General features: G+C 45.0%; 1 protein-coding gene across 4 annotated transcripts in view; it reads left to right on the top strand.

Annotated features, from left to right (window-relative positions):
* The window catches only part of ADGB (androglobin), a 633,675-nt gene that overhangs the window by 287,620 nt on the left and 321,413 nt on the right, over nucleotides 1-24,642 (top strand). For all 4 annotated transcript variants that reach the window (XM_033939743.1, XM_033939744.1, XM_033939742.1 and 1 more), the window contains one exon: nucleotides 3,961-4,015. In XM_033939743.1, coding sequence (XP_033795634.1) covers nucleotides 3,961-4,015 — 55 coding nt within the window. The remainder of the gene's footprint in view (nucleotides 1-3,960; nucleotides 4,016-24,642) is intronic.

The following is a 24,642-nucleotide window of genomic DNA, read 5'->3' as shown; positions in this document are numbered from 1 at the left end:
AGTTTAAAGCTTAAATTCTTCATCTATGCAGATGACATTACTATTGTTATCCCACTAACATCTGAGCTTATAAATTCCTTATCAATTATTTTAAGTCAGGTTGAACTCGATGTCTGCTTTCAGACTAAAATTAAATAAAGAAAAGACCAAATTCTTTTTAGCAGCCCCTAATGATAAAATCAAGGCAACCACGATACATGTAAATGGGTTGAATTATAATATTGAACAATCTCTAAAAATACTAGGAGTAACCTTGGACAAACATCTTACATTAGAAAAGCATTCTGATTTAGTGTTTAAGAAAAGTATTTCAGTGCTCTGGAAACTCTGTACTATTAAAAAATATTTTGACTAAGTTTCCTTTTGTCTACTAGTCCAATCTTCTATCATGAGTATTCTTGACTATTGCAATATTATTTATGTAGGTGCTCCCAAGAAAATTATTAGAAAATTAAGGATGGTCAAAACTCGGCTGTCCTCCTTATTTACGGCCTAAAGAAATGGGAACATATCACCCCTTCCTATCAAAGGTTTCATTGGTTGCCATTTGAATCCAGAGTTAAGAACATAAGAAGTTGCCTCCGCTGGGGCAGACCAGAGGTCCATCTCGCCCAGCGGTCCGCTCCCGCGGCGGCCCATCAGGCCCACTGCCTGAACAGTGGTCTCTGACTAATTTTATAAATTACTTCTAATCCTATCCCTATAACCTTACCTCTACTCTTATCTGTACCCCTCTATCCCCATGTCCTCCAGGTACCTGTCCAAACCTTCTTTGAAGCCCTGTAGCGTGCTTCTGCTTATCACATCCTCTGGTATCGCGTTCCATGTATCCACCACTCTCTGGGTAAAAAAGAATTTTCTGGCGTTTGTTCTAAACCTCTCCCCTTTCAATTTCTCTGAGTGTCCCCTTGTGCTTGTGGTTCCCCATAGTTTGAAAAATCTGTCCCTATCCACTTTTTCTATGCCCTTCATGATCTTGAAGGTTTCTATCATGTCTCCTCTAAGTCGTCGCTTTTCCAGTTCTGATTAAGTTTTCTTGCTTCTGTTATAAAATAACATTTGGTATGCTTCCGAGTTACCTAAACTCTCATTTTAATTTGAATTATACAAATAAGAGCTCTTGAAGATTACATTTGTTCGCCTATCCCTCAGTTAAATTTTGCCAGCACAAAAGGTTTTGTGAAAGAATCTTTACCTTTCAGGCAGCTAAATTAAATATTTGGCTTGCCCGATGTGTGTTAGAAGCCTCTTCCTACCTAGATTTTAGAAAACAGATAAAAACTCAATTATTTAATAGGCTAAGGCCTTAATACTTTTTCTATTTTTATCTTGCTATGTAAAATTCTCCGCATTCTCTTATACTGCATGCATTTTATAAATTATGTATTTCTTTCCTTAGCTGCCTTCAATTGCTGTCTTTTTAAATAACTTGTACTGTTTGTATCTAATCCAATTGTTGTGAACCGCCTAGAACTCTCGGGTATGGCGGTATATAAAAATAAATGTATTATTATTATTATAAGAACATAAGAATTGCCGCTGCTGGGTCAGACTAGTGGTCCATCGGGCCTAGCAGTCCGCTCACGCGGCAGCCCTTAGGTACGTTCTGGTTCAGCAGGAACTTGTCTAACTTTGTCTTGAATCCCTGGAGGGTGTTTTCCCCTATAACAGCCTCCGGAAGAGTGTTCCAGTTTTCTATCACTCTCTGGGTGAAGAAGAACTTCCTTACATTTGTATGGAATCTGTCCCCTTTTAACTTTAGAGAGTGCCTTCTCGTTCTCTCTACCTTGGAGAGGGTGAACAACCTGTCTTTATCTACCAAGTCTATTCCATTCATTATCTTGAATGTTTTGATCATTTCCCTTCTCAGTCTCCTCTTTTCAAGGGAGAAGAGGCCCAGTTTCTCTAATCCCTCACTGTACGGCAACTCCTCCAGTCCCTTACCATTTTAGTCGCTCTTCTCTGGACCCTTTCGAGTAGTACGGTGTCTTTCTTCATGTACGGCAACCAGTTCTGGACACAGTATTCCAGGTGAGGGCGTATCGTGGCCCGGTACAGCAGCATGATAACCTTCTCCGATCTGTTTGTGATCCCCTTCTTAATTTTCTTATGACCATAAGAGGGGGAAAGGGGGTAGACAAATGTCAGACCATAGGAGATGGAAAGAGAGGGAGGAGATGGTGCACAGGGATGGAGGGAAAGAGGAGAGAGAGGGAGAGGACATGGTGCACAGGGATGTGAGGGGTGGAGAAGGGGAGAGTAAGGGAGATGATAGTGCATAGAGATGGGAGGAGTGGAGAAAGGAAGAAAATGGAATAAATGCTGTTTATGGTTAGATGGTCCATATAGATAGATGAGAAATGGAAAGATGGAAAAGTAGATAGATTTGAGGAGGAAGCAGAAAAATGGAAGAAAGTTGAATGTTAATGCCAAAGATGGATATAGCCAGTCCGTGTCTAACAAAAAACAGGGATAATATGCTTTTATAGAACGTCAGTAAAGTCTAATTATGATAGAAACAAACTGACTATAATGAACACCAATTCCAAGAGAGTGAAATTTCACTCTCTTGGAATTGGTATTCATTATAGTCAGTTTGTTTCTATCACAAAGATGGATATAGGACAGAAACAGCAATTGGATAAGGCGATGGAAACAGTTAAGAGCACAGAGAGAAGGAAGTGAAAACCAGAGACTGGGAAAAGATGAGTAGAAAAATAAAATCATCAGACAACAAAGGTAGAAAAAGTGATTCATTTTCAATTTAGTGATTGAAATGTGTCAGTTTTCAGAATTTACATATGTTGCCTATATTTTGCACTGTTCAGGAAGAAATGTATTTCTTTCTATTTCTCTGGAGTTATACTGCATGCAGAGCCTGGCATCTTAGGGTTTCGTTTGTGTATATTAGGACTTTTAGTTTGTGGTCCTGTATTTTAAATAAGATTTATCTGTGTTCTGCACATGTGACTAAGGCCAGGTGTTCTGGTAGGAATGAATGTCATGAAGCGTTATTGGTGTCATGGCCCCAAGTAGAAAGATATTTGTCAGCAGTTTGTCCTGGTTTTGGAAGGTCCCAAGCTCGGGGCCACGTCTGAAGGGCCTCTGCGCATGTGCAGATTTTGATGTGATGACATCACATGCATGTTCGCATGAGCATGATATAATCATATCGATGTCCACGCATGCGCGGAGACCCTCAAGACACAGACCAGAGCTCAGGGAAGGAAACATGAGGTTCATGTGGGGGCGGGACTAGGGGCAGATTACAGTGGGGCCGGAGGTGGCCAAGTGTCCTCTTTTTTAAAAGAAAAAAAATCTGGTAACCCTAGGAGTGAGAGGCTTTTGTTCCTGCCTCCATCAACCCCAGTGGACCACCAGGGATAATAGATAGGCCCAGGGGGCCTACTGAATAAGGGAGAGGGGATCAGAGAGTTATTCTAGGGGATAATGAAAGAGGCTTTATGATTTGCGGGCTTGGAGGAGGGGGAAAGGAGGGGTGTCTTTTTTAATTTGGGGTGCTAAAAAGAAAGAAAAGTTATGCAGATCCCAGCTGTTCTTCATAACTGTCTTATGCTGGCCCTGGCTTAATATCGATTGAGATCTGCATAAGCTCCGGCAGCTAGGGCACTTTCAGTTTGCCCTGGATATTCAGTGCCGATGCCCAGATATGGCCCAGCATTGAATACTGGAGGCTAATCTAGCTGATGACGGTAAGTATTAAAAAAAAAAATATGACTGCTACCCGCTGAATATCGGTCAGATATTTTGCAAATGTCATATTTATTTGCAGTTCTTGATAGTCATTTAAAAGATATCACAAGCTACAAAAATTCTAGTTTCCTCCAAGGCCTGTATGGTTATTAGAACTAAATATCACAGTGTTCATAATTGTTTTATAAATTTCATTTATAGAATTCAAAAGTAATATATTATATGCTGTATTTTTTTTATGAACAGGAACATTTTGACACTGAACTCCTAAATACGCAACAAACTAACACAATTAGCAGAGGTAAGAGTGTATATTTGTGTTGATATTGATTTACAGATATTTTTCAGAAAACAGTCTATTTTTAAACTTACAAAGTTAATAGATTCATGAGTGTAAATCAGAATTCTTTAGCACTTTCCAGACCGGTATAGGATTAATCTTACAAGCGGGTATATATTTATTTATTTCGATTTCTATCCTGTTCTCCCAGAAGCTCAGAACGGGTTACAAGTAGACATTCACAATCATTTGAAAACAGACTAGTCATGACAACAAATAGGTTACAGTAGACAATAGCAGAGCTTATTCTAGAGACCAGACTGGTCATAGTGAAGAGTACTAGGAGACGTATATTGAGGAGACAGTTTTTAATGGCCCAATTGGCAGAAGAGGAAGGTCATTACTGAGTCTAGCGACCTGATCTGTGTGAGTAGTCGGTTCCATAGCTGAGGTAGGAAATGGCTGTAGGATCGTTTGTACGCTGTACTCATTCGGAGGGATCTCCCTGCGGGAATGCTGAGTCTTTGTTCTGCTTTGGAGCGGAGGGGATGGTTAGGGGTGTATAGGTGTGGCTTGGATGCTATGTAGGCTGGGTTTTTTTGGTAGAATCTCTTGTGTGTCATGACCAGGGCTTTGAAGATGCATCGCTTTTTGACTGGTAACCAGTGAGCTGCATAGAGCGCTGGAGTAATGGGGTCATGGTAGCTGAGGTTGTATAGGAGTCAAATTGCTGAGTTCTGGACTTTTTGGAGGTGTTTTAGATCTCTTGCAGCGATGCCATTGAATATGGAGTTGCAGTAGTCTAGTCTAGAGAGTACATAGGCATATAGCAGTTGGGCTAAGTCTGTTTCTGTGAGGTAGGGTTTGATCCTTCGCAGTTGGCGTAGGTAGTAAAAAGATGTGGAAACTACCTGCAAGACGTGGGCGGAGAGGGACAGGTAGCCATCCAGTATAATTCCAAGACTTCGTACCTGGTCTTTTGCTGTTAAGGGGGTGGATTCCCAGGATAGTGTCGGACGAGTGAAAGTAGTGTTCTTTTTCCTGATCCAGAGTAGTTCAGTCTTTGAGGCATTCAGCTGGAGTTTATTGGCTGTCATCCAGTTTTTCAGATCAGAGAGGCAGTGTAGGAGTTAGTGAGTTGGGTTGGCCGATCACCACCTAGGGGGAGCAATAGTTGAAGGTCATCAGCATAAGAGTGAATCTTAATGTTGTATATGTGTGCAATGTCGATGACTGGCCTGATATACAGATTGAAGAGAAGAGGGGATAGCAGGGCACCTTGGGGAACTCCGTATTTCATTGATTTGGGATTTGATTTAGCTGTCCCTAGTAGCACAGATTGTGTTCTTTGATCCAGGAAGGAGGTGAACCATTGCAGTGCTGAGTTCTTGATTCCTATGTCAGTGAGTCAGTCTAGTAGAAGTTGATGATCTATAGTGTCGAAGGTGGCACTAAGGTCAAGCAGGATCAGTAGGGCATCATTTTCTTTATACAGCATTGACCAGCTGTCATAAGTGATGTCAAGGAGGACAGATTCTGTACTATGGCCTGGTTGGAAACCTGATTGGAGTGGAGATAGAGCTTCATGTTGATCAATGAAAGGTTGCACTATCTTCTCCAGTAGTTTGGAGATGAAGGGGAGGTTGGAAACAGGGCGGTAGTTGCTTGGATAATTTGGATCGAGGGAGGGTTTCTTGAGGGTGGGTTTGATAATAGCCGATTTCCAGTTGAGGGGAATTTTCCCAGTTGACAGTGAGGCGTTGATGATGGGGGAGATTAATTCTGCAAAGGCATCTTTGGAGGACAAAAGGAGGTTGGATGGGCATGGGTCAAGGAAGGAATTGGAGGATCGGAGCTCTTGTAGCATTTCTAGGAGCTCAGCATGTGTGACCGGGTGAAGTTGGAAAGGGTTCTACAAGGTGGGGTCTTGGGCATGTTAGGGGGATGAGCCTGGGGGGGGGGATCTTGCTGGGAGCGGAGTCGAGATTACTTTGGATGTTATCAATTTTTGTTTGGAAGAAGTTAGAGTTTCACTGTCTAGGTTAGTGGGGGTATTATGATTACATCCATGAGCAGTGGAGAAGTGGTGGTTAATCAAGGTAAACAGGTATCTGGAACGGTTTGGAACTTTCTGTAAGAGGTGTGTGTAGTGAGCTCTCTTTGCTTCCAGAATGGCAGCTTTGTAGGTGTTTGATAATTTTCTATAGTGTGATTTGTAGTTCTCATTTGGTGTTTGACCCATTTCCTCTCTGCTTGTCTCAGAGCTCTCTTTTGGGATCGGAGGTCATCATTGAACCAGGGAGCAGGGTTTTTGTTAGTAACTAAGCGTGTAGTTTTTGTTTGTGCCAGGTTGTCGTAGAGGGCAAGAATCCCTGTGTACCAGGTGGAGGCGGCCAGGATGATGGAGTGGAGATTTTGGTTGCAAGTTTTACTGAAGTCCCGGATTCCAGTGGACATGGCTAGTGGATCTACTGTGTTTGGATTCCGAGTTTGCTTAGTTAGGGTGGAACCCTGAGGTTTGGAGGAGGCAGCCATGGGCGGAAAGCAGAGTTGGATGAGGAGATGGTCTGACCATGGGACTGGTGTGGTGGTGTAGGTCAGCTCAGGAGGCACGGTGGTCTGGTCCCTATGACCAGCATGTGGAGAATGAGACAAAACTTTGGAACTGTACATATCATGTGACTCCTCCCTAATTACCTCAGTCTTCTCTGAGTCTCCAGCAGGTGTGGTGAGCTGTACCCATTTCCCTTGGTAGGGCTTTTGGAAATTGTTTAGGGATTTTTGTCTCTTTTTGTTGCCGGATTGAGCTTGGGTGGACCCTGTTTGGGGGTAAGTCCAACCTCAGGGGTGTCAAACCCGGCAGGTCTCGAGCGGGGTCCCTCCCCCCACCTTCCTCCACATTTTTGTAGAGATGCCTCAACAGTAAGCCTTACCCCCTGGTGGTAAGGCATGTTGTTTAGAGAGCCAGTGGAGTCTGTTCTGTGAAAAAAAAATCCTGAAGCAGTGCCGGTCTAAAGGGTTGCATTTCCTTTACATATGCTGTAAATTACTATATTTTTCAACTAACCGGTACTTTTCTTTCAGCTAGGTCAAGTATGGAGCAATTGAGCACGTCTCAGGGGGGGAGGTGCACAATTGTTCTTGCTCATATCTCTTTCTGCTATGCCCAGACTGGACTGCATCTACAGAGTCGAGTCACAGCCCACAAATAATAATAATAATAACTTTATTCTTAAGACAGAGTCATGGCGGCTTCAGTAGCTTTCCTCAGATCCACTCCTATTGAGGAAATTTGCAAAGCTGCCATCTGGTCCTCGGTCCATACTTTCACCACTCATTATTGTCTGGATGTTTTCTCCAGATGGGATGGCCATTTTGGCCAGAGAGTATTACAAAATTTATTCTCCTAAGTTGCCAACGCTCCCACCATCTCATTCTGGTTATTCCCTCCTTGGCCATTAGTAGGCAGAGTTCTACTCCGCATTGTTCGTCACCTGGGTCTGGTGGTTCTGGCAGCTCCAGATTGGCCCAGGCGATCATGGTACGCGGATCTGGTAAGGCATCTGGTGTCAGATCCTCTTCCTCTGCTTCTTTTGCACAATTTTTTGACTCAGGGCCTTATTCCCATGTTCGATCCATCCCTTTTGTCTTACGGCTTGGCTCTTGAAAGGTCTCGCCTATGTAAGAAGGGGTATTCAGACAAAGTGATCTCCACTCTCTTGGGGTCCTGCGGACTTTCCACTTCTCGGACTTATGTGCGAGTTTGGCGTATATTTGAGGAGTGGTGTACGGCACGAGGAGTGGTTGCTTTTCGCGCTTTCCTGCCTAACATCTTGGAGTTCTTGCAGGATGGCCTGGGCAGGGGCCTGTCTTGGTCTTCTCTCCGGGTTCAGCTTGCGGACCTTTCAGCCTTTCGTGGGTTACTACTGGGTCAGTGTCTGACTGCCATTCCTGATGTCATTTTCTTCTTGCGGGTGGCCAAGTTGCTCAAGCCTCCTTTGCAACCGTCTGTTTCCTCTTGGGATTTGAATCTGGTCCTGTCTGGGCTTGTGCACACTCCGTTTGAGCCTTTGGATGTCTGCATGTTGAAGGACCTTACTCTTAAGGTGATCTTCTTGGTGGCTATTACTTCTGCTAGACGTGTTTCGGAGCTGCAGACTCTCTCTTGTCAGTCTCCCTTCCTCGGGTTTTCTAGAAAGCAGGTAGTGTTGCGGCCTGTTCCTTCCTTTCTGTCAAAGGTAGTTTCTCCTTTTCGTGTCAATCAGTCAGTGGTCCTCCCAGTCCTGGGTAGTCGGGCAGGTTCTTCTGAGCATAAACAGTTGTGCAAATTGGATGTTGGACGGGTCCTTCGCACCTATTTGCGCAAGACCCAGGAGATCAGGAAATCAGATCATCTTTTTGTCCTTCTAGTGGGTCCTCTTAGGGGGATGGTGCTTCCAAGGCTACCATTGCGCGCTGGATCAAGGAGACTATTGCTTCCACTTATCTTCTTCAGAAAAAGACTATTCCGGACTTTCTCAAGGCTCATTCTACTTGGGGTCAGGCAACTTCTTGGGCTGAGTCTTCGCTGGTGCCTCCTGTGTATATTTGTAAGGCGGTGGTCTGGTCTTCCCTACATTCCCTTGTCAGTCATTAATGTGTGGACATTCAGGCGTGTCGGGACACAGTGTTCGGTGCGCGTGTTATGGTGTCAGCCTTTTGGGGGTCCCTCCCATGATGGGGACTGCTTTGGTATGTCCTGCTTGTAAGATTAATTCTATACCAGTCTGGAGAGTGCTAAAGAAGGAGAAATTAGGTTCTTACCTGCTAATTTACTTTCTTTTAGCTTCTCCAGACTGGTATATGAACCCACCCTTTATATTGATGTGTCCTTCATGCAGATTTTCATTTTTTGATCGGTTTCTAGTATTTTTCTAGGGCCGGGGAGATTAAGAACAACAGCTGTGGCTTGGCTGGTGTAGCTGGCAAGCTGTGGGGACCTTTGCTTTATCCCAGGACAAGCAGACCGCGTATTCTCAACATATGGATGATGTCATCCACGGAGCCCCTGTGCAGCCAGCTTCACAAGCAGACATGCTTGAAGAACTTTTAGAAAGTTTGTGACTGCTGCACCGCACATGTGCGAGTGCCTTTCCGCCCAAGGGAGGGTGCACATCTCCTCACAAATGGACACTCAATTCCTCCCCTCTCCACCACATTTTTTTCTCAGTGGGGAACTCCTCAAATAGATCTCTTTGCGTCTCCCCACAACAACAAGCTGCCTCAGTTTTGCTCCAGGATCTACTCTCCTCAATGCCTGGAGGCAGATGCATTTCTTCTGGAATGGCCCAGCAAATTCCTGTATGCGTTTCCTCCATTCCCTCTAATTCTCAAGACACTAAATAAAGTAAAAAAAAATAATAATAATTCTCAAGACGCTCGTCAAATTCAAACACAAAGATGCCACCATAATTCTCATAACTCCTCGGTGGTCCAGACAACCTTGGTTCTCCCTTCTACTTCAACTCAGCAGCAGGGAGTCACTCCTTCTACCAGTTTTTCCATCTCTTCTTATAGAGTCAGGGGTCTCTGTTTCATCCCAACCTGCAGTCTCTACACCTGACAGCTTGGTACCTCTCAACGTAACTCAACTGCCACTCTACAGTTCTCTCAATCTCTTAAGGACATTTTAGAGGCTTACAGGAAGCCGACCACTAGGCAATGTTACAACCAGAAATGGACTAGGTTTTCTGTTTGGTGCACCATTCATTACAAGGAGCCTCAATCTACCTCCTTATCTTCAGTTTTGGATTACCTGTTACATTTATCTCATTCAGGCCTCAAATCAACATCCATTCAAGTCCATCTCAGTGCAATTGCTGCTTTCCATCAACCTATAGAAGAGAAACTCCTCTCTGCTCATCCCGTGGTTTCCAGATTCATGAAAGGACTTTTCAATGTCAAGCCACCTCTCAAACCGCCTCCAGTGGTTTGGGATCTCAATGTGGTTGTTGCTCAGTTGATGAAGCCTCCATTTGAACCAATGTCTTTGGCTCATCTGAAATATCTCACTTGGAAAGTGGTTTTTCTCATTGCTCTCACATCTGCTCGCAGATTCAATGAGCTACAAGCTTTAGTAGTGGACCCTCCTTTCACAGTATTCTGTGTGGTGACTGTTTGGACTGTAATATTGTTTAATTTTATAGGTTCGGTGATATTCTGGTCATTATTCCACAGAAATAATATTGATTTTGATTTAGCATGTTTTCATTTAACCAACTGCTAATTTGTTTTAATTTTCAGTTTAATTTGTTTTAATTTTGAGTTTATTTTGATTACATCTTCGGGGTTATTAGTATCAAGTGGGTGTAATAGTTGTATATCGTCTGCATAGGAATATATTTATGAACCCAATTGATTGGCCTAGTGGCAGGAGACCATCAGCGGCAATGGGAAGCCTCCTTCCCGCACCGAAACTGAAGAGACCAGCTCCAGCAGGGCGGTTGAATCCAGCACCGCCCCTTCCCTGATCCTGCGGGGAGCACAGTGAGACCAGCAGCGGCAACGGGAAGCCTCCTTCCCGCACCGAAACTGAAGAGACCAGCTCCAGCAGGGTGGTTGAATCCAGCACCGCCCCTCCCCCGATCCTGCGGGGAGCACAGTGAGACCAGCAGCGGCAATGGGAAGCCTCCTTCCCGCACCGAAACTGAAGAGACCAGCTCCAGCAGGGCGGTTGAATTCCGCACCGCCCCTCCCCTGATCCTGCGGGGAGCACAGTGAGACCAGCAGCGGCAACCGTTTGTATGTGGAGAGGAGCGTGGGAGCTCTACTCCGCCCCTCTTCCAAACAAGCAGGAGACTTCCACATAAGAAGCAACAACACCAACGAGCCTTTGCGAAGCGTCTGCGTGAAGCGAGCAAACCCAAAACAAAAGATAAGTTCTTCTTAACAGTGTATTCTCTAAAACCTGCATGTTGAGTCTGCACTTTTAGCCAGCACAAAGTTACCTATTACTCAAAAAGTATAGACTATTGCCTAAAAAAAAAAAAAGGGGTATCTGTTGTTAGAAATAATAGTATAACCTATTGCATTGTTTAGAAATAATAGTAAAACCTATTAAATTGTTTACTATAAAACCTATATAAAGTTACTTATTACTCAAAAAGTATAGCCTATTGTTAAAAAAAAAGAGGGGGATCTGTTGTTAGAAATAATAGTATAACCTATTGTACTGTTTAGAAATAATAGTATAAACAGCAACCAACACTAGAAATAATAGTATAACCTATTGTATTGTTTACTATAAAACCTATTGCTAAACATAAAGTATAGCCTATTGTTAAAAAAGCGGGGGGGGGGGGGTATCTGTTGTTTAGAAATAATAGTATAAACAGCAACCAACACTAGCAGGCAAACTAACCAACTCACACCAACAACCGAAATACAAACCCAGGTATAACAAAAAAAAAAAGACCAAGAATGGCAGGGAGGACGAGAAGCACCAAAGCTGAAATCAAGAACAACCCCCCGGCTGCAGAAGAGATCCAGATGAAGGCCACAGTCTCCGTGCAAATTGAGGAAAGTCCTCCCCCCCCCCCCCCCGATGGACAGCGGAGATCTCTATACAGACTGAAGCTGAACCCCACCTGATTTCAGTCTCTGTGCAGACGGAAGAGGACGACCAGCAACAGCTCAACGGAGACATCCTACTGGAACTGACAAGTCTGAGGGAAGAAGTGCAGCGGCTAAGAAGTATCTGATAGAGCGAGGCTTTCATCGATGGAGCCCTCCTAGAACTAGAACTATCCCAGGTCTCTGAGCAAGGGCAAGAAGTCAAGCCCGCAGCATTGGCAATATCAGCTGGGGTACAAGAAGAGACTAGAGACAAGGACACCTGGCAATTAGTCACCTCAGCAAGCAAAGAAGAAGAGACTCGAGACAAGGATACCTGGCAACTAGTTACTTCGGCAAGCAAACACGAAGGCGATCCAACTCCTCTAGATTATCTTCAAGCAAGCACAACAACCTTACTTCAACTCCGCAAATCACCCTGAGCAACAGATTTCAGCTTCTACAAGAAAGTCCCGCCAGCAGAACTCAGGAGGACATCCTGGAATGCAATCTCGAAACCCAACAGATGACCACAAATCAGCACCCCCTCAAGAAACGCAGAGTAGTTGCCATTGGGGACTCTATGCTGCGGGGAACCGAGGGGATGGTATGCAGATCTGATCTACAAGCAAGAGAGGTCTTCTGTCTTCCAGGAGCCAAGATCCAGGATGTGAATAAATGCATAGGCAAATTAATCAAGCCCCAAGACCACTACCCAATGCTCCTCATCCACGTTGGAACGAATGACACAGCCAGGAACTCCCCAGAGCAGATACAAGAAGACTTCAGAGCCCTAGGAGAAAAACTGAAGCTAATGGAAGCGCAAGTGGTCTTCTCCTCCATCCTACCGGTAAGAGACAAGGGGAGAGCCAGAGAAGAACGGATCAAGAGGACTAACGAGTGGCTAAGGGGTTGGTGCAGGGAGATGAACTTCGGCTTCCTGTACCACGGAGGGGCACTTCAAGGACTGCAGGGGCCTGACGGCCTACACCTGACCAAAAGAGGGAAGAACGTCCTGGGACGACGCCTGGCTCACTTACTTCATAAAGCTTTAAACTAGGTGATCCGGGGGAGGGGACCACACCCACACTCACACAAGTAACTCAGAGGCAAGAAATCACGCAAATACTAAAGGGGACAGAGGGAGGGAAGAAGGAAGAGTGGAAGACAAGGACTTAGGGATAAGCAATAAAGTCAGTAGAATGGAGGACAAAGGAAGAGACAGAGTCTCAATCTTGGGGTCAGTGGAATAGACATGTTTATTTTGAACCTCAGCAGTTGATAAAATTTATTTCTGCAAAAGAGCAAATTTAATATTCCCGAGAGAATTGTAGTTACAACCCGCTTAGTTTAATTAGGTTCCTTGCCCCTACTCAATACCATCTGTATTTTCTTAGTAATGTTTGATTGAAAATTCAGCGAAAGTAGCTTTCTCCCCCTTTATTGAGGTCTAATTTTTCCAATCCAGTTTACTTAGAATTATAAGGGAAAATTTTTCCTATTGTACTGTACTATTGTTTTGTTTATTTTTCTTTTTTGCTATTTTAATTTACCTTTTTGATTATTATGTAACAATGGTTGAGACTGGTATTGGAATATTTCTTTGAATTGACTGTCCATTATGTCAAACTATAAAATTAAATAAAGAATTAAAAAAAAAAATCTTGGGGTCAGTGGGGAAAACCCGCATGGACAGGACGTCAGGGGGGAGAAATCGCTTAGACATTGAAGGAGACCGAGACATCAGAAAGGGTGACAAAGGCACGATGGAAGGGGACAAACTATCTAAATCAGAAAACACTCTATACAAAATGAGAGAATGGACAGCCTTGTATGCTAATGCCCGTAGCTTAGGCAACAAAATACTAGAACTGGAAACGGAAATGAGAAAAGCTGACCTTGATGTAGTGGCGATATCAGAAACTTGGTTCTCGGAGTCCCACGGATGGGATATGGTCATACCAGGCTATAACTTACTCCGTCGAGACAGAGAGGGAAAATCAGGAGGAGGGGTAGCTCTATACATTAGAGAAAACATCAAAGTTATTAAAATCACAGACATCAAATATATGGGAGAGTCCCTCTGGGTGAACCTTGCCAGGGACAATAACAAATGCTTGGTGTTGTATACAGACCGCCTAGACAAAAGGAGCAAGCAGACGATGAACTAATGGAAGACACTGAGACCGTCACACTGCGAGGAGATACAGTGCTAGTGAGATTTCAATATGCCAGATGTGGACTGGAACGAACCTTCCGTTATAATCAGCGGTAGCAAGAGGATACGAGCCTCCATGCAAGGAGCATGCCTCAAGCAGATGGTACTGGAACCTACCAGGGGCCAGGCGACCCTGGACTTATTGCTCACAAATGGGGAAAATGTCACAGAGATATCGGTGGGTGACACCTTGGCATCCAGTGATCACAACATGGTGTGGTTCCACCTCAAGAAAGGAAACACTAGGTCAAATACGTCGACTAAGATACTAAATTTCAAAGGAACGAATTTTCAGGGTATGGGGGACTACGTCTACAACGTGCTGCAAAATCAAAGCATGACAGACAATGTAGAGGAACTATGGTCGACTCTGAAATCTACACTGCTGGAAGCAACCAACATATACATAAAAACCGTGAGCAAACGAAGCAGGAACAACAAACCAAATGGTTCTCCGCGGAGATCTCTGAGCTAGTAAAACAAAAAAAAAAAAAGCATTCGTTACCTACAAACAATCACAGCAATTTGAAGCTAAAGAATCCTATATGGCAAAATCCAGAAAAGTTAAAACGACAGTCAGAGAGGCTAAACGCCGGATGGAAGAAAACATAGGCAGGCAGGTAAAGAAAGGGGAGAAATCTTTTTTCAAATACGTTAGCGACAGGAAGAAGAGCACAAGCGGTATTGGGCACCTAAAGAAACCTGACGGTAACTTTACAGACTAAGATGCAGACAAAGCAGAAATACTTAATAACTACTTCTGCTCAGTCTTCACCTGCGAAGCGCCAGGATCCGGTCCTCAGCTACAGACAAGGGGGGGGGGGGTTCGGAAGACCCATTCCGGGACATGGAATTGACTGCAAGCGAAGTCTACTGTGAGCTATCAAAAATAAACGTGAACAAAGCTATGGGCCCGGACAATTTACACCCTAGAGTACTTCGAGAACTGTGCGATGTCCTGGCAGAGCCATTGGCCGTGCTCTTCAATCTTTCCCTGAGCAAGGGAAAAGTGCCCCTAGACTGGAAAACTGCCAACATTATCCTGCTCCACAAAAAGGAAGGTAGGTCAGAGGCTGAAAATTATAGACCAGTGAGTCTCACATCAATAGTGAGTAAACTCATGGAAAAATTGATTAAGAACAGATTAGACACGTTCCTGGATGATGAAAGATTAAGGGATCCCCACCAGCATGGCTTTACAACGGGAAGGTTTTGTCAATCCAATCTGATAAGCTTCTTCGATTGGGTAACAAAATAACTGGATGAGGGTGAGTCCCTGGACATAGTATATTTGGACTTTAGTAAGGCTTTTGATAGTGTCCCACACCGAAGGTTATTAAACAAGATGAACTCGCTAGGAATAGGAGAAACACTGACAGCATGGGTACAAGATTGGCTTAGCGGAAGGCTTCAAAGAGTGGTGGTAAACGGTATCCCCTCAAAAACATCGAGAGTGATCAGTGGAGTGCCGCAGGGCTCGGTCTTGGGCCAATGCTATTTAATATCTTTGTTGGGGATCTGACTCAGGGACTTCGAGGCAAAATTACACTATTTGCCGACGACGCTAAACTATGCAGCGTTGTGGGCAGGGCCTCAAATCCTGACAGTGCAACCAGGCCCAACACTATGGAGCAAGACCTGCTTGTGTTGGAAAAATGGTCCAGTACTTGTCAACTAAACTTTAATGCCAAGAAATGTAAAGTAATGTACCTTGAGAGCGGAAATCCATGCAAAACATACACTTTGAACGGTGAAAACTTAACAAGAACTACTGCAGAAAGGGACTTGGGAGTTCTCATCCGGGAAGATATGAAAGCTGCTAATCAGGTGGAGAAAGCTTCAGCGAAGGCCAGACAAATGCTGGGTTGCATCAGAAGGAGCTTTATCAGCCGAAAGCCGGAAGTCATACTACCGTTATACAGATCCATGGTGAGACCTCACCTGGAGTACTGTGTCCAGTTTTGGAGGCCACATTATCAAAAGGATGTGAAGAGAATGGAGTCGATACAGAGAATGGCCACTAGGATGGTCTCAGGACTTAAAGACATCCCATATGAAGAACGCCTGATCAAACTGCACTTATATTCTCTTGAAGAGCGCAGAGAAAGGGGGGGCATGATAGAAACATTTAAATACATCATGGGCCACATCAAAGTGGAGGAGGAAATCTATTTTCTAAAGGGTCCCACAGCGACAAGAGGGCATCCACTAAAACTTAAGGGGGGAAGATTTCATGGTGACACCAGGTGATTGATCGATGGAATGATCTTCCCCGCCAGGTCGTCGAGGCCAGTAGCGTGCTTGACTTCAAGAGTCGATGGGACAAACAGGTGGGAGTACTACAGAGTTATGCTCAATCGATAGATACTCCAGGGAGGAAGGGTCCTTGAGTGGGCAGACTAGTTAGAGGGAGGGTTCTCAAGTGGGCAGACTTATTGGGCCGTCGGCCCTTTTCTGCCGTCACATTCTATGTTTCTATTAGTGGAGCTAAAAAGATATTGAAAAGAAGGGGGGGTTAATATTGAGCTCTGAGGTATAACGAAGGTAGTAGAGGATGATGTTGAGGTTGAATTATTAAATTTTACTTTTGACACACGGTCTGTGAAATATGAATGAAACCAGTCTAATGCAAGGCCGGAGATTCCTGTCGCAGCAAGCCTTTTAAGAAGTAGTGAGTGATCGATTGTATCAAAAGCGGCAGAGATATCTAATGAAATTAGAAAGACAGACTTGTGATGATCAAGATAATATAAGATACGAGTCATCAGTCCTACTAATGAATGTTCCTTCGAGTGATTGGTTCTGAAACCTGTTTGATTTGGATGAATTGCCTGTGGGGTTTTTTCCAGAAAGTCTGTCATTTTATTGAAGATAACTTTTTTGCAAGTTTGTTGAGAAATGAAAAGTTAGTGATTGGTTGATAGCTTGTTTCATTAACCGGGGATACTGAGTGATCCTTCAGAATTGGCCGGATATTGGATTCTTTCCAGGATCTTGGAATGGACCCAGTAGACAAACTGGTTGAGATTAGCTTATGAATAATTGGTGCAAATACTGAGAAAAAATGTTTTATTATTGTTGGGTGGACCACGTCAAGGCTGGAGCCTTTAGTATTTATATTTTGTAGAAGTTTTTTTTTTTAAGTCCATTAGGCTGAGAATACTGAATTTGGTACATTTTGAAATGGGCAAAGACTGAAGAACTTCTTCATCTGTTTTTTGGAAGGATAAGTTTGTGCTGATATTTTGTCTGATTTTGTCAACTTTTTCTTTGAAGTAGTTTGCTAAGGTTAGGGCTGTTAAATGGCTATTTAGATTTTTTTTTTTTAACCTTGATTGGTTTTTGTTAGGGAATTTAAAATGGAAAAAAGGGCTCCAGAGTTTTTTGCATTAGAAATTCTTCTAGAGTAATATTTTTTTTTATCTTATTGATTTTAAGTCTATAATATTTTCCCTGTTCCTTGTATTTATTGAGGTTAACAGGGGATTTATTTGATCGCCATTTTCGCTCTAAGGCTTTCAATTGCTTTTTAATGAAAGCTAATTCTGCAGTGAACCAGGCATTTTTAAGTTTCTTGGGGTAAATCATATGGGTCTTTATTGGAGTCAAGAAGTTTAGAAGATCCTGTATAGCATCATTCCAGAGCATGTCCTATTCAGTGGCGTACCTAGGGTATGTGGCACCCATAGAAACATAGAAACATAGAATATGACGGCAGAAAAGGGCTGTAGCCCATCAAGTCTGCCCACGCTAATGACCCACCCCCAGACTTCACCCGGCTAGAGATCCCACATACATATCCCATTTCTTTTTGAAATCGAGCACGCTGCTGGCGTTAATCACCTGCAATGGAAGTTCATTCCAATGATCGACTACCCTTTCGGTGAAGAAATACTTCCTGGTGTCGCCATGAAATTGCCCACCTTTGATTTTCAGCGGATGACCTCTTGTGGTTGAAGGTCCTTTAAGAAAGAAGATATTATCTTCCACCTCGATGCGGCCCGTGATATATTTAAAAGTCTCAATCATGTCCCCCCTCTCTCTACGTTCCTCGAGCGAGTATAGTTGCAGTTTATTCAGTCTTTCCTCATATGGGAGGTTCTTGAGTCCCGAGACCATCCTGGTGGTAATTCGCTGAACCGACTCGATTCTCCGCACATCTTTTTGATAATGTGGTCTCCAGAATTGAACACAATATTCAAGATGAGGTCTCACCATGGATCTGTACAGGGGCATTATGACTTCGGGCCTCCGGCTGACGAAACCTCTACGGATGCATCCCACAATTTGTCTAGCCTTGGATGCAGCTTTCTCCACCTGCTTGGCAGTTTTCATGTCTGCACTAATGATTACTCCCAAATCACGTTCTGCCCTAGTCCTAGCTAAAGTCTCACCATTCAGAGTGTAGGTTCTGCATGGGTTTTTGCTGCCAAGGTGCATGACCTTACATTTTTTGGCATTAAAGCCCAGCTGCCAAGTCGAGGACCAATGTTCCAATAAGAGCAGGTCCTGCTCCATACTGTCGGGTAAGGTGCTGTTATCTACTATGTTGCATAGTTTGGCGGCGGCGGCGAATAGTGTTATTTTACCTTGAAGCCCTTGAGTCAGGTCTCTTATGTATATTTTGAAAAGGATCGGTCCCAAGACCGATCCCTGTGGCACTCCACTGGTCACCTCCGATGTATTGGAGGGGGTACCGTTAACCACCACCCTCTGGATTCTACCGCTTAACCAGTCATTGACCCATGTCGTCAATATCACTCCCAATCCCATCGAAGTCATCTTGCTCAACAATCTGCGGTGCGGGACGCTATCAAAAGCTTTGCTGAAGTCCAAGTACACGACGTCTAGAGACTTCCCCATATCCAGTTTCCTTGTAACCCAGTCAAAGAAGCTGATCAGATTGGATTGACAGGACCTTCCCTTTGTGAATCCATGCTGCTGGGGATCCTGTAGATTCTCCTCGGTCAGGATCGTATCTAATTCTTGTTTAATAAGTCTTTCCATGAGTTTGCTCACTATTGAGGTGAGACTGACCGGTCTGTAATTCGCAGCCTCCGTTCTGCAACCTTTTTTGTGCAATGGAATGACGTTAGCTGTTTTCCAGTCCATGGGGACTTTTCCGGTACTTAGGGAAAGATTGAACAGCACGGATAGCGGTTCTGCCAGGACATCACACAACTCCCTAAGAATCCTGGGATGTAGATTGTCCGGTCCCATGGCTTTGTTCACCTTGAGTTTTGATAGTTCACCATGGACGCTGCTGGGTGTAAACTTGAAGTTTTGAAACGGGTCTTCCGAGGTTTGCCTTGCCTGCAGTTGTGGACCGGTCCCCGGCGCCTCACAAGTAAAGACTGAGCAAAAGTATTCATTTAGTAGTTTGGCTTTATCAGAATCCGTTTCTGCATAGGTCCCGTCTGTTTTCCTGAGACGTACTATCCCATCTGTGTTTCGTTTCCTGTTGCTAATGGATCTGAAGAAGGATTTATCCCCTTTTTTAATGTTTTTCGCTAGTTGTTCTTCTGTTTGAATCTTGGCCTCTCTGACTGCCGCTTTGACTGCTTTAGACCTGGTCAGATAGTCTTCTTTTGTCACCCTGTTTCCTGTATGCTTGTAGGAAATAAAAGCTTTTTTTTTTTCCTTGACAAGATCCGAGATCTCTGCAGAGAACCACTGGGGCTTGTTCTTTCTCCGTCGTTTGCTTACTGTTTTTATATAGCGGTTTATTGCCTCATGCAAGGTGCATTTCAGGATTGACCACATAGCCTCTACATTATTGGTTTCAGCTTGGTTTTGTAGCGCCTGATGGACGAAGTCTCCCATGCGTTTAAAGTCAGTGCCCCGAAAGTCGAGGACCTTTGTTGCTGTGTTTGATCTAGTGAAGCCTATCTTGATGTTGAACCATACCATGTTGTGGTCACTGGAGGCTAGTGTATCGCCTACCGAAACTTCTGAAACGCTTTCTCCGTTGGTGAGTATCAGGTCCAGTGTCGCCTGATCTCTGGTGGGCTCCAGCACCATTTGTTTGAGTCGCGCCCCTTTTATGGAGGTTAAAAGCCTTCTGCTGCCGCTGGTAGTAGCGGAAAGTGTCTTCCAATCAGCATCGGGCATATTGAAGTCCCCTAGCAGAACCGTGTCCCCGCGTAAAGTGATGTTCTCAATGTCTTTGATTAGTTCCATATCCCTGTCTTCCTGCTGTTTTGGGGGCCTGTATACTACACCCAGATACAAGCATTTTTTGTTTCCTCTGGCCAGGTTCACCCAGAGTGATTCCCCGGTGTAGTTCCGGGGCCCATCAATTTTTGACACCCCCCCCATGTAAAAAAATATTTTTTGTAACGACCATGAAACGGAATAAATAGTCAAAATAGAAACAGGCAGTGAAAATTTTCTTATATTCCAAACATAACATAACATAAATTATGTCTGAATTGTCATGACATCAGAAGTACATATGGAGTAGTTGCAGGTGATGCTTGGGACAGTTCTGATTGTGTTAGTTCGGTTTTATGTGTTTTTTGAATAGAAGGGTTTTTATTTCTTTTTGAAGGTTTTGTAGTCTGTTGTCAAGGTCAATAGGTTGTAGAGTTGGGAGTCGAGTGTTGCAGCTCGAATGGCTAGGAGGTTGTCGAACAGTTTTTTTCTTTTGACGTTTTTGGTTGGAGGGTGTGTGAATGGTGCGTGAGTTCTCCTATGTCTGTTTGAGGTGGATTGAATTATTTAGCTGAAGAAATTAGTTACCCCCTCATCCTATACACATTAATTCTCTTCCATTTTTGTTCCCATTATAAAAAACACTGATAAGTTAGCAGAAAAAAAATACATTAAAATAAGAAGTGAAAACAAAGGCCCCTACAGATGAGAACATAACATAAGAATAGCCTAACTGGGTCAGACCAATGGTCCATCATGCCCAGTAGCCCATTCTCATGGTAGCCAATCCAGGACACTAATACCTGGTCAAAACCCAAAGAGTAGCAACATTCCATGCTACCGATCCAGGGCAAGCAGACACTTCCCCCATGTCTTAATAACAGATTATGGACTTTTCCTCCAGGAATTTGTCCAAATTTTTCTTAAAACCAGCTACACTATCTGCTTTTACCATAACTTCTGGCCACTTCATTTTTAAGTTTAGATCTTTCCTTTCAAACAGAGACCTTGTTAGATGTCAAATACAGCACAAGGTAACTTCACATGGACTTAGCTGTGCAGGAAATGTGAATCTCCTCATACACCCACCATATAGTGCAAAAATGTGCAAAGGTCTGTTTTTTTCTTTCGATCACTACATAGCCTAATGCCACACAAGCAGCCTAATGCCACACAAGCATTCTGTAGGTCAATGCTAAGGATAACAAAGTTTCCTTCCTTGGACCAGAAGGAGATACTGATAAACCACTGGAAGAGATCCCAAAACAACACCCAAAGACCCACTCAGTGTGTGAACCAGTTGAGTGGAGTGGACTAACTGGGGGGTGGAAATGGGCCCGGAGTTTGCTCAGCAGAATTTCCCAGACCACCTCTTCCTCTCAACACATTGACACGCTGCCACCACCACCACTAGGAACACCTCACTGGATAGGCCAGCTATGCTATAAACTTTATAAAACACATTATTATATTTTCTTATAAAGCACATATTATAACTGAACTCTCTGACATCCTCAGCCTTTCCATTCACAAAAATAGAAGGAAGAAAAGTTCCCATTTCCTGCTGTCTCATGTCCCCGGCCTATACAATATTTTTTTTCTGCAGACCCTTCAAAAGTCTGACCAAATCCTCGTTTCACTTGCATTATAAAGTACTGAGGATGCCATCTCTCCCCAATCCCAGGTCCTAAAGTCTAAGACAGTAGCGCAAACCAATGCTGCCAGATTCAGGAAAAAAAATTTCGATTCGATTCAGCCTATTGAATTGGTTTTTCAATTCGATTTTCCTGCCAAGTTGGGTGATTTTTTTCAAAAATCCTGGTGGGTTTTATAGCTTTTTCACCCCTTTGGCTTCTCCTAACCACACTGGCGCTGTGGTGTAAATAAAATAAAGAAACAAAAAGGACTTTTCCTCTCTCTGTTAAATCCTAGCTAAAGTTTGCAGTCCAACACCAGCTCTGGCAGGATACACATTTCAAATCTGATATATTGTAATCACAAAACAGAAAATAAAATTAATTTTTCTACCTTTTGTTGTCTGGTTATATTTCAAATCTTGTTGGGCCAAGGCTCTGGTTTTCTTCTGATAACTTGCTTGCCAGGGTCTCCTTCTTTCTTCTTTCTGCATGCTAACCATCCATCTGCCAACTCTGTCCTCCCTTTCCATTTCCCTTCCCTCCCCAGGAAGTCTGGTATCTTTCCTTTTTTCATCTCCCTCCACAGATCCACCTTTTCTTAACTACCCTTTCATCCGGCATCTCTCCCTCTTTCCCCACCACCCCAGAGTCCACCATCTCTCCCTTTCTTTTCCCAATTACCCTCCTATCCAGTATCTCTATCCCTCCTCCACACCATCCCTTGTGTCCAATTTCTCTCCCTTTCTGTTCCTTCCCTCCCTAAATCCCATGGTCCATCATCTCTCTCCCTCTCCACTATTTTCAGACCCATTATTTCTTCCCCCCCCAAAGTTTGGCATATGCACGTCTCTTTGAACACCCCCTTCCCTCCATGTACTTCTAAACCAGGGTTCCCCCCAAAGGCCTGTCCCCCCTTAAAGGTCTGCCTGTCCCCCCTTGAAGGCCTGCACCTCCCTTGAAGGCCTGTCCCACCCCCTTGTAGGCCTGTCCCACCCTTGAATGCCTGTCCCCCCCTTGAAGGCCTGCCTGCCTGTCCCCCCCTTGAAGGCCTGCACCCCCCCTTGAAGGTCTGCACCCTCCCCGAAGGCCTGCACCCCCATGAAGGCCTGCACCCCCCCCGAAGGCCTGTCCCCCCCTTGAAGGCCTGTCCCACCCCCTTGTAGGCCCTTGTAGGCCTGTCCCCCCCTTGAAGGCCTGCCTGCCCCCCCTTGAAGGCCTGCCCCCCCTTGAAGGTCTGCACACACCCCGAAGGCCTGTCCCCCCCCCTTGAATGCCTGCCTCCCCCCTTGAAGGCCTGCCTGCCTGTCACCCCCCTCCCCCTTGAAAGCTTGCCTGCCTGCCTGCCTGCCCTCCCGCCCCACTATGAAGGCCTGATGCCCCGACCCACCCCGAAGGACCGCTCGCCCCCCTGGCCTCCCCGCACCACCTATGAAGCAGCCCGCAGCAGGATCGCGATGTCAGCGATCCCTGCGCTGCTTCAGCGCTGCTTCCTGCGCCACGGTCCCGCCCCTCTTCTGACATCAGAGGAGGGGCGGGACCGTGGCGCAGGAAGCAGCGCCCAAGCAGCTCAGGGATCGCTGACATCGCGATCCTGCTGCGGGCTGCTTCATAGATGGTGCAGGAAGGTCAGTGGGGTGAGCGGTCCTTCGGGGGTGGGGGGGACTGAACGGCAAGCCCGGGAGCAACCCCTCAGGGCTTGCACCCAGGGCGGACCGCCCCCCCCTTGGTACGCTACTGGTCCTATTTAACTATAGATAAATTTTCTAATGACTCTTCTTTCAATGTGAATTATGAGGAAACCGACTAAAGATCATGCTTAGTGTATTTCCTATATGTGATTGACTTCGGAGAATAAATTTGTTTAATATTGAAAGGTTGAATCAGAAAATAATCCTATATAATAAAACGCTAGCCGCGCATGTGCACTTACCTGCGTGCTTCCGTGATCCCTGATCTGTGATCAGTAGGTCCATGGCCAGCAGGAGTGCGGATGCGGCGGCCAAACAATCGGGAAAGCGGAAAAACAGCACAGCCGGCGACTCCCCCCTCCCGCCCTCACTCAGCGCCAAAACCACCACTGCCAAAGCCTCCTCCTTCTCGCTGGCTCACCCGAGTTTAAATTGAGAAAAGCGCTGCACCGCGCTAACGCTGGCCTTGCCGTCTTCTGTCCACTGCGGCCCGCCCTCTCTGACTACTTCCTATTTCCGCTAGGGTTGGCCGCAGTAGATAGAAGACGCCGAAGCCAGCAGTAGCGTGGTGCAGCGCTTTTCTCAGAATTTAAATGCGGCGGCTGGGTAGGGGGTGGCGAGAAATGCTGCTTCTGCACAGGGAAGGCCGGGAAATGTTGCTGCTGCACAGGGAAGTGTGTGTGTGTGTGGGGGGGGAATGCTGCTTCTGCACAGGGAAGGCCGGGAAATGTTGCTGCTGCACAGGGAAGTGTGTGTGTGGGGGGGAAATGCTGCTTCTGCACAGGGAAGGCCAGGAAATTCTGCTGCTGCACAGGGAAGTGTGTGTGTGTGGGGGGGGAAATGCCGCTTCGGCACAGGGAAGGCCGGAAAATGCTACTGCTGCACAGGGAAGTGTGTGTGGGGGGGAAATGCTGCTGCACAGAGAAGGGTGGGAGAGAAATGCTGCTGCTGCTGCACAGGGAAGTGGAGGGGATGGAGAGGGAAAGGGGGCCTGGGAGCAATCTTGGTTTGCTTTGGGGGAGGGGAGACAGAAGGGGGCCATGGAGAGACAGAAAGGCAGACAGGCAGTGCATTAGAACGAAAGACAGAAACACAGAAAGACAGAAGGCAGGGAGAGAGACAGAAAGAAAGAAAGACAGACAAGGTGCCAGAGAGAGAACCAAAAAGAAAGAAGGACAGAAAGAAAGGAAGAGAGAGACAGGGGCAGGGAGAGACACAGAAAGTAAGAAAGAAAGACAGACAGACATATATTCTAGCACCCGTTAATGTAACGGGCTTAAACACTAGTAGTAAATATTGAAGCACTAAGGCCAGTACAGGGCAGACTTGCACGGTCTGTGTCTGTATATGGCCATTTGGTTG

This window comes from Geotrypetes seraphini, chromosome 3 (assembly GCF_902459505.1).
Source record: "Geotrypetes seraphini chromosome 3, aGeoSer1.1, whole genome shotgun sequence".
Taxonomy (NCBI): domain Eukaryota; kingdom Metazoa; phylum Chordata; class Amphibia; order Gymnophiona; family Dermophiidae; genus Geotrypetes; species Geotrypetes seraphini.
Note: the sequence above shows the minus strand (reverse complement) of the source record. Positions and strands in the feature narration are given on the sequence as shown.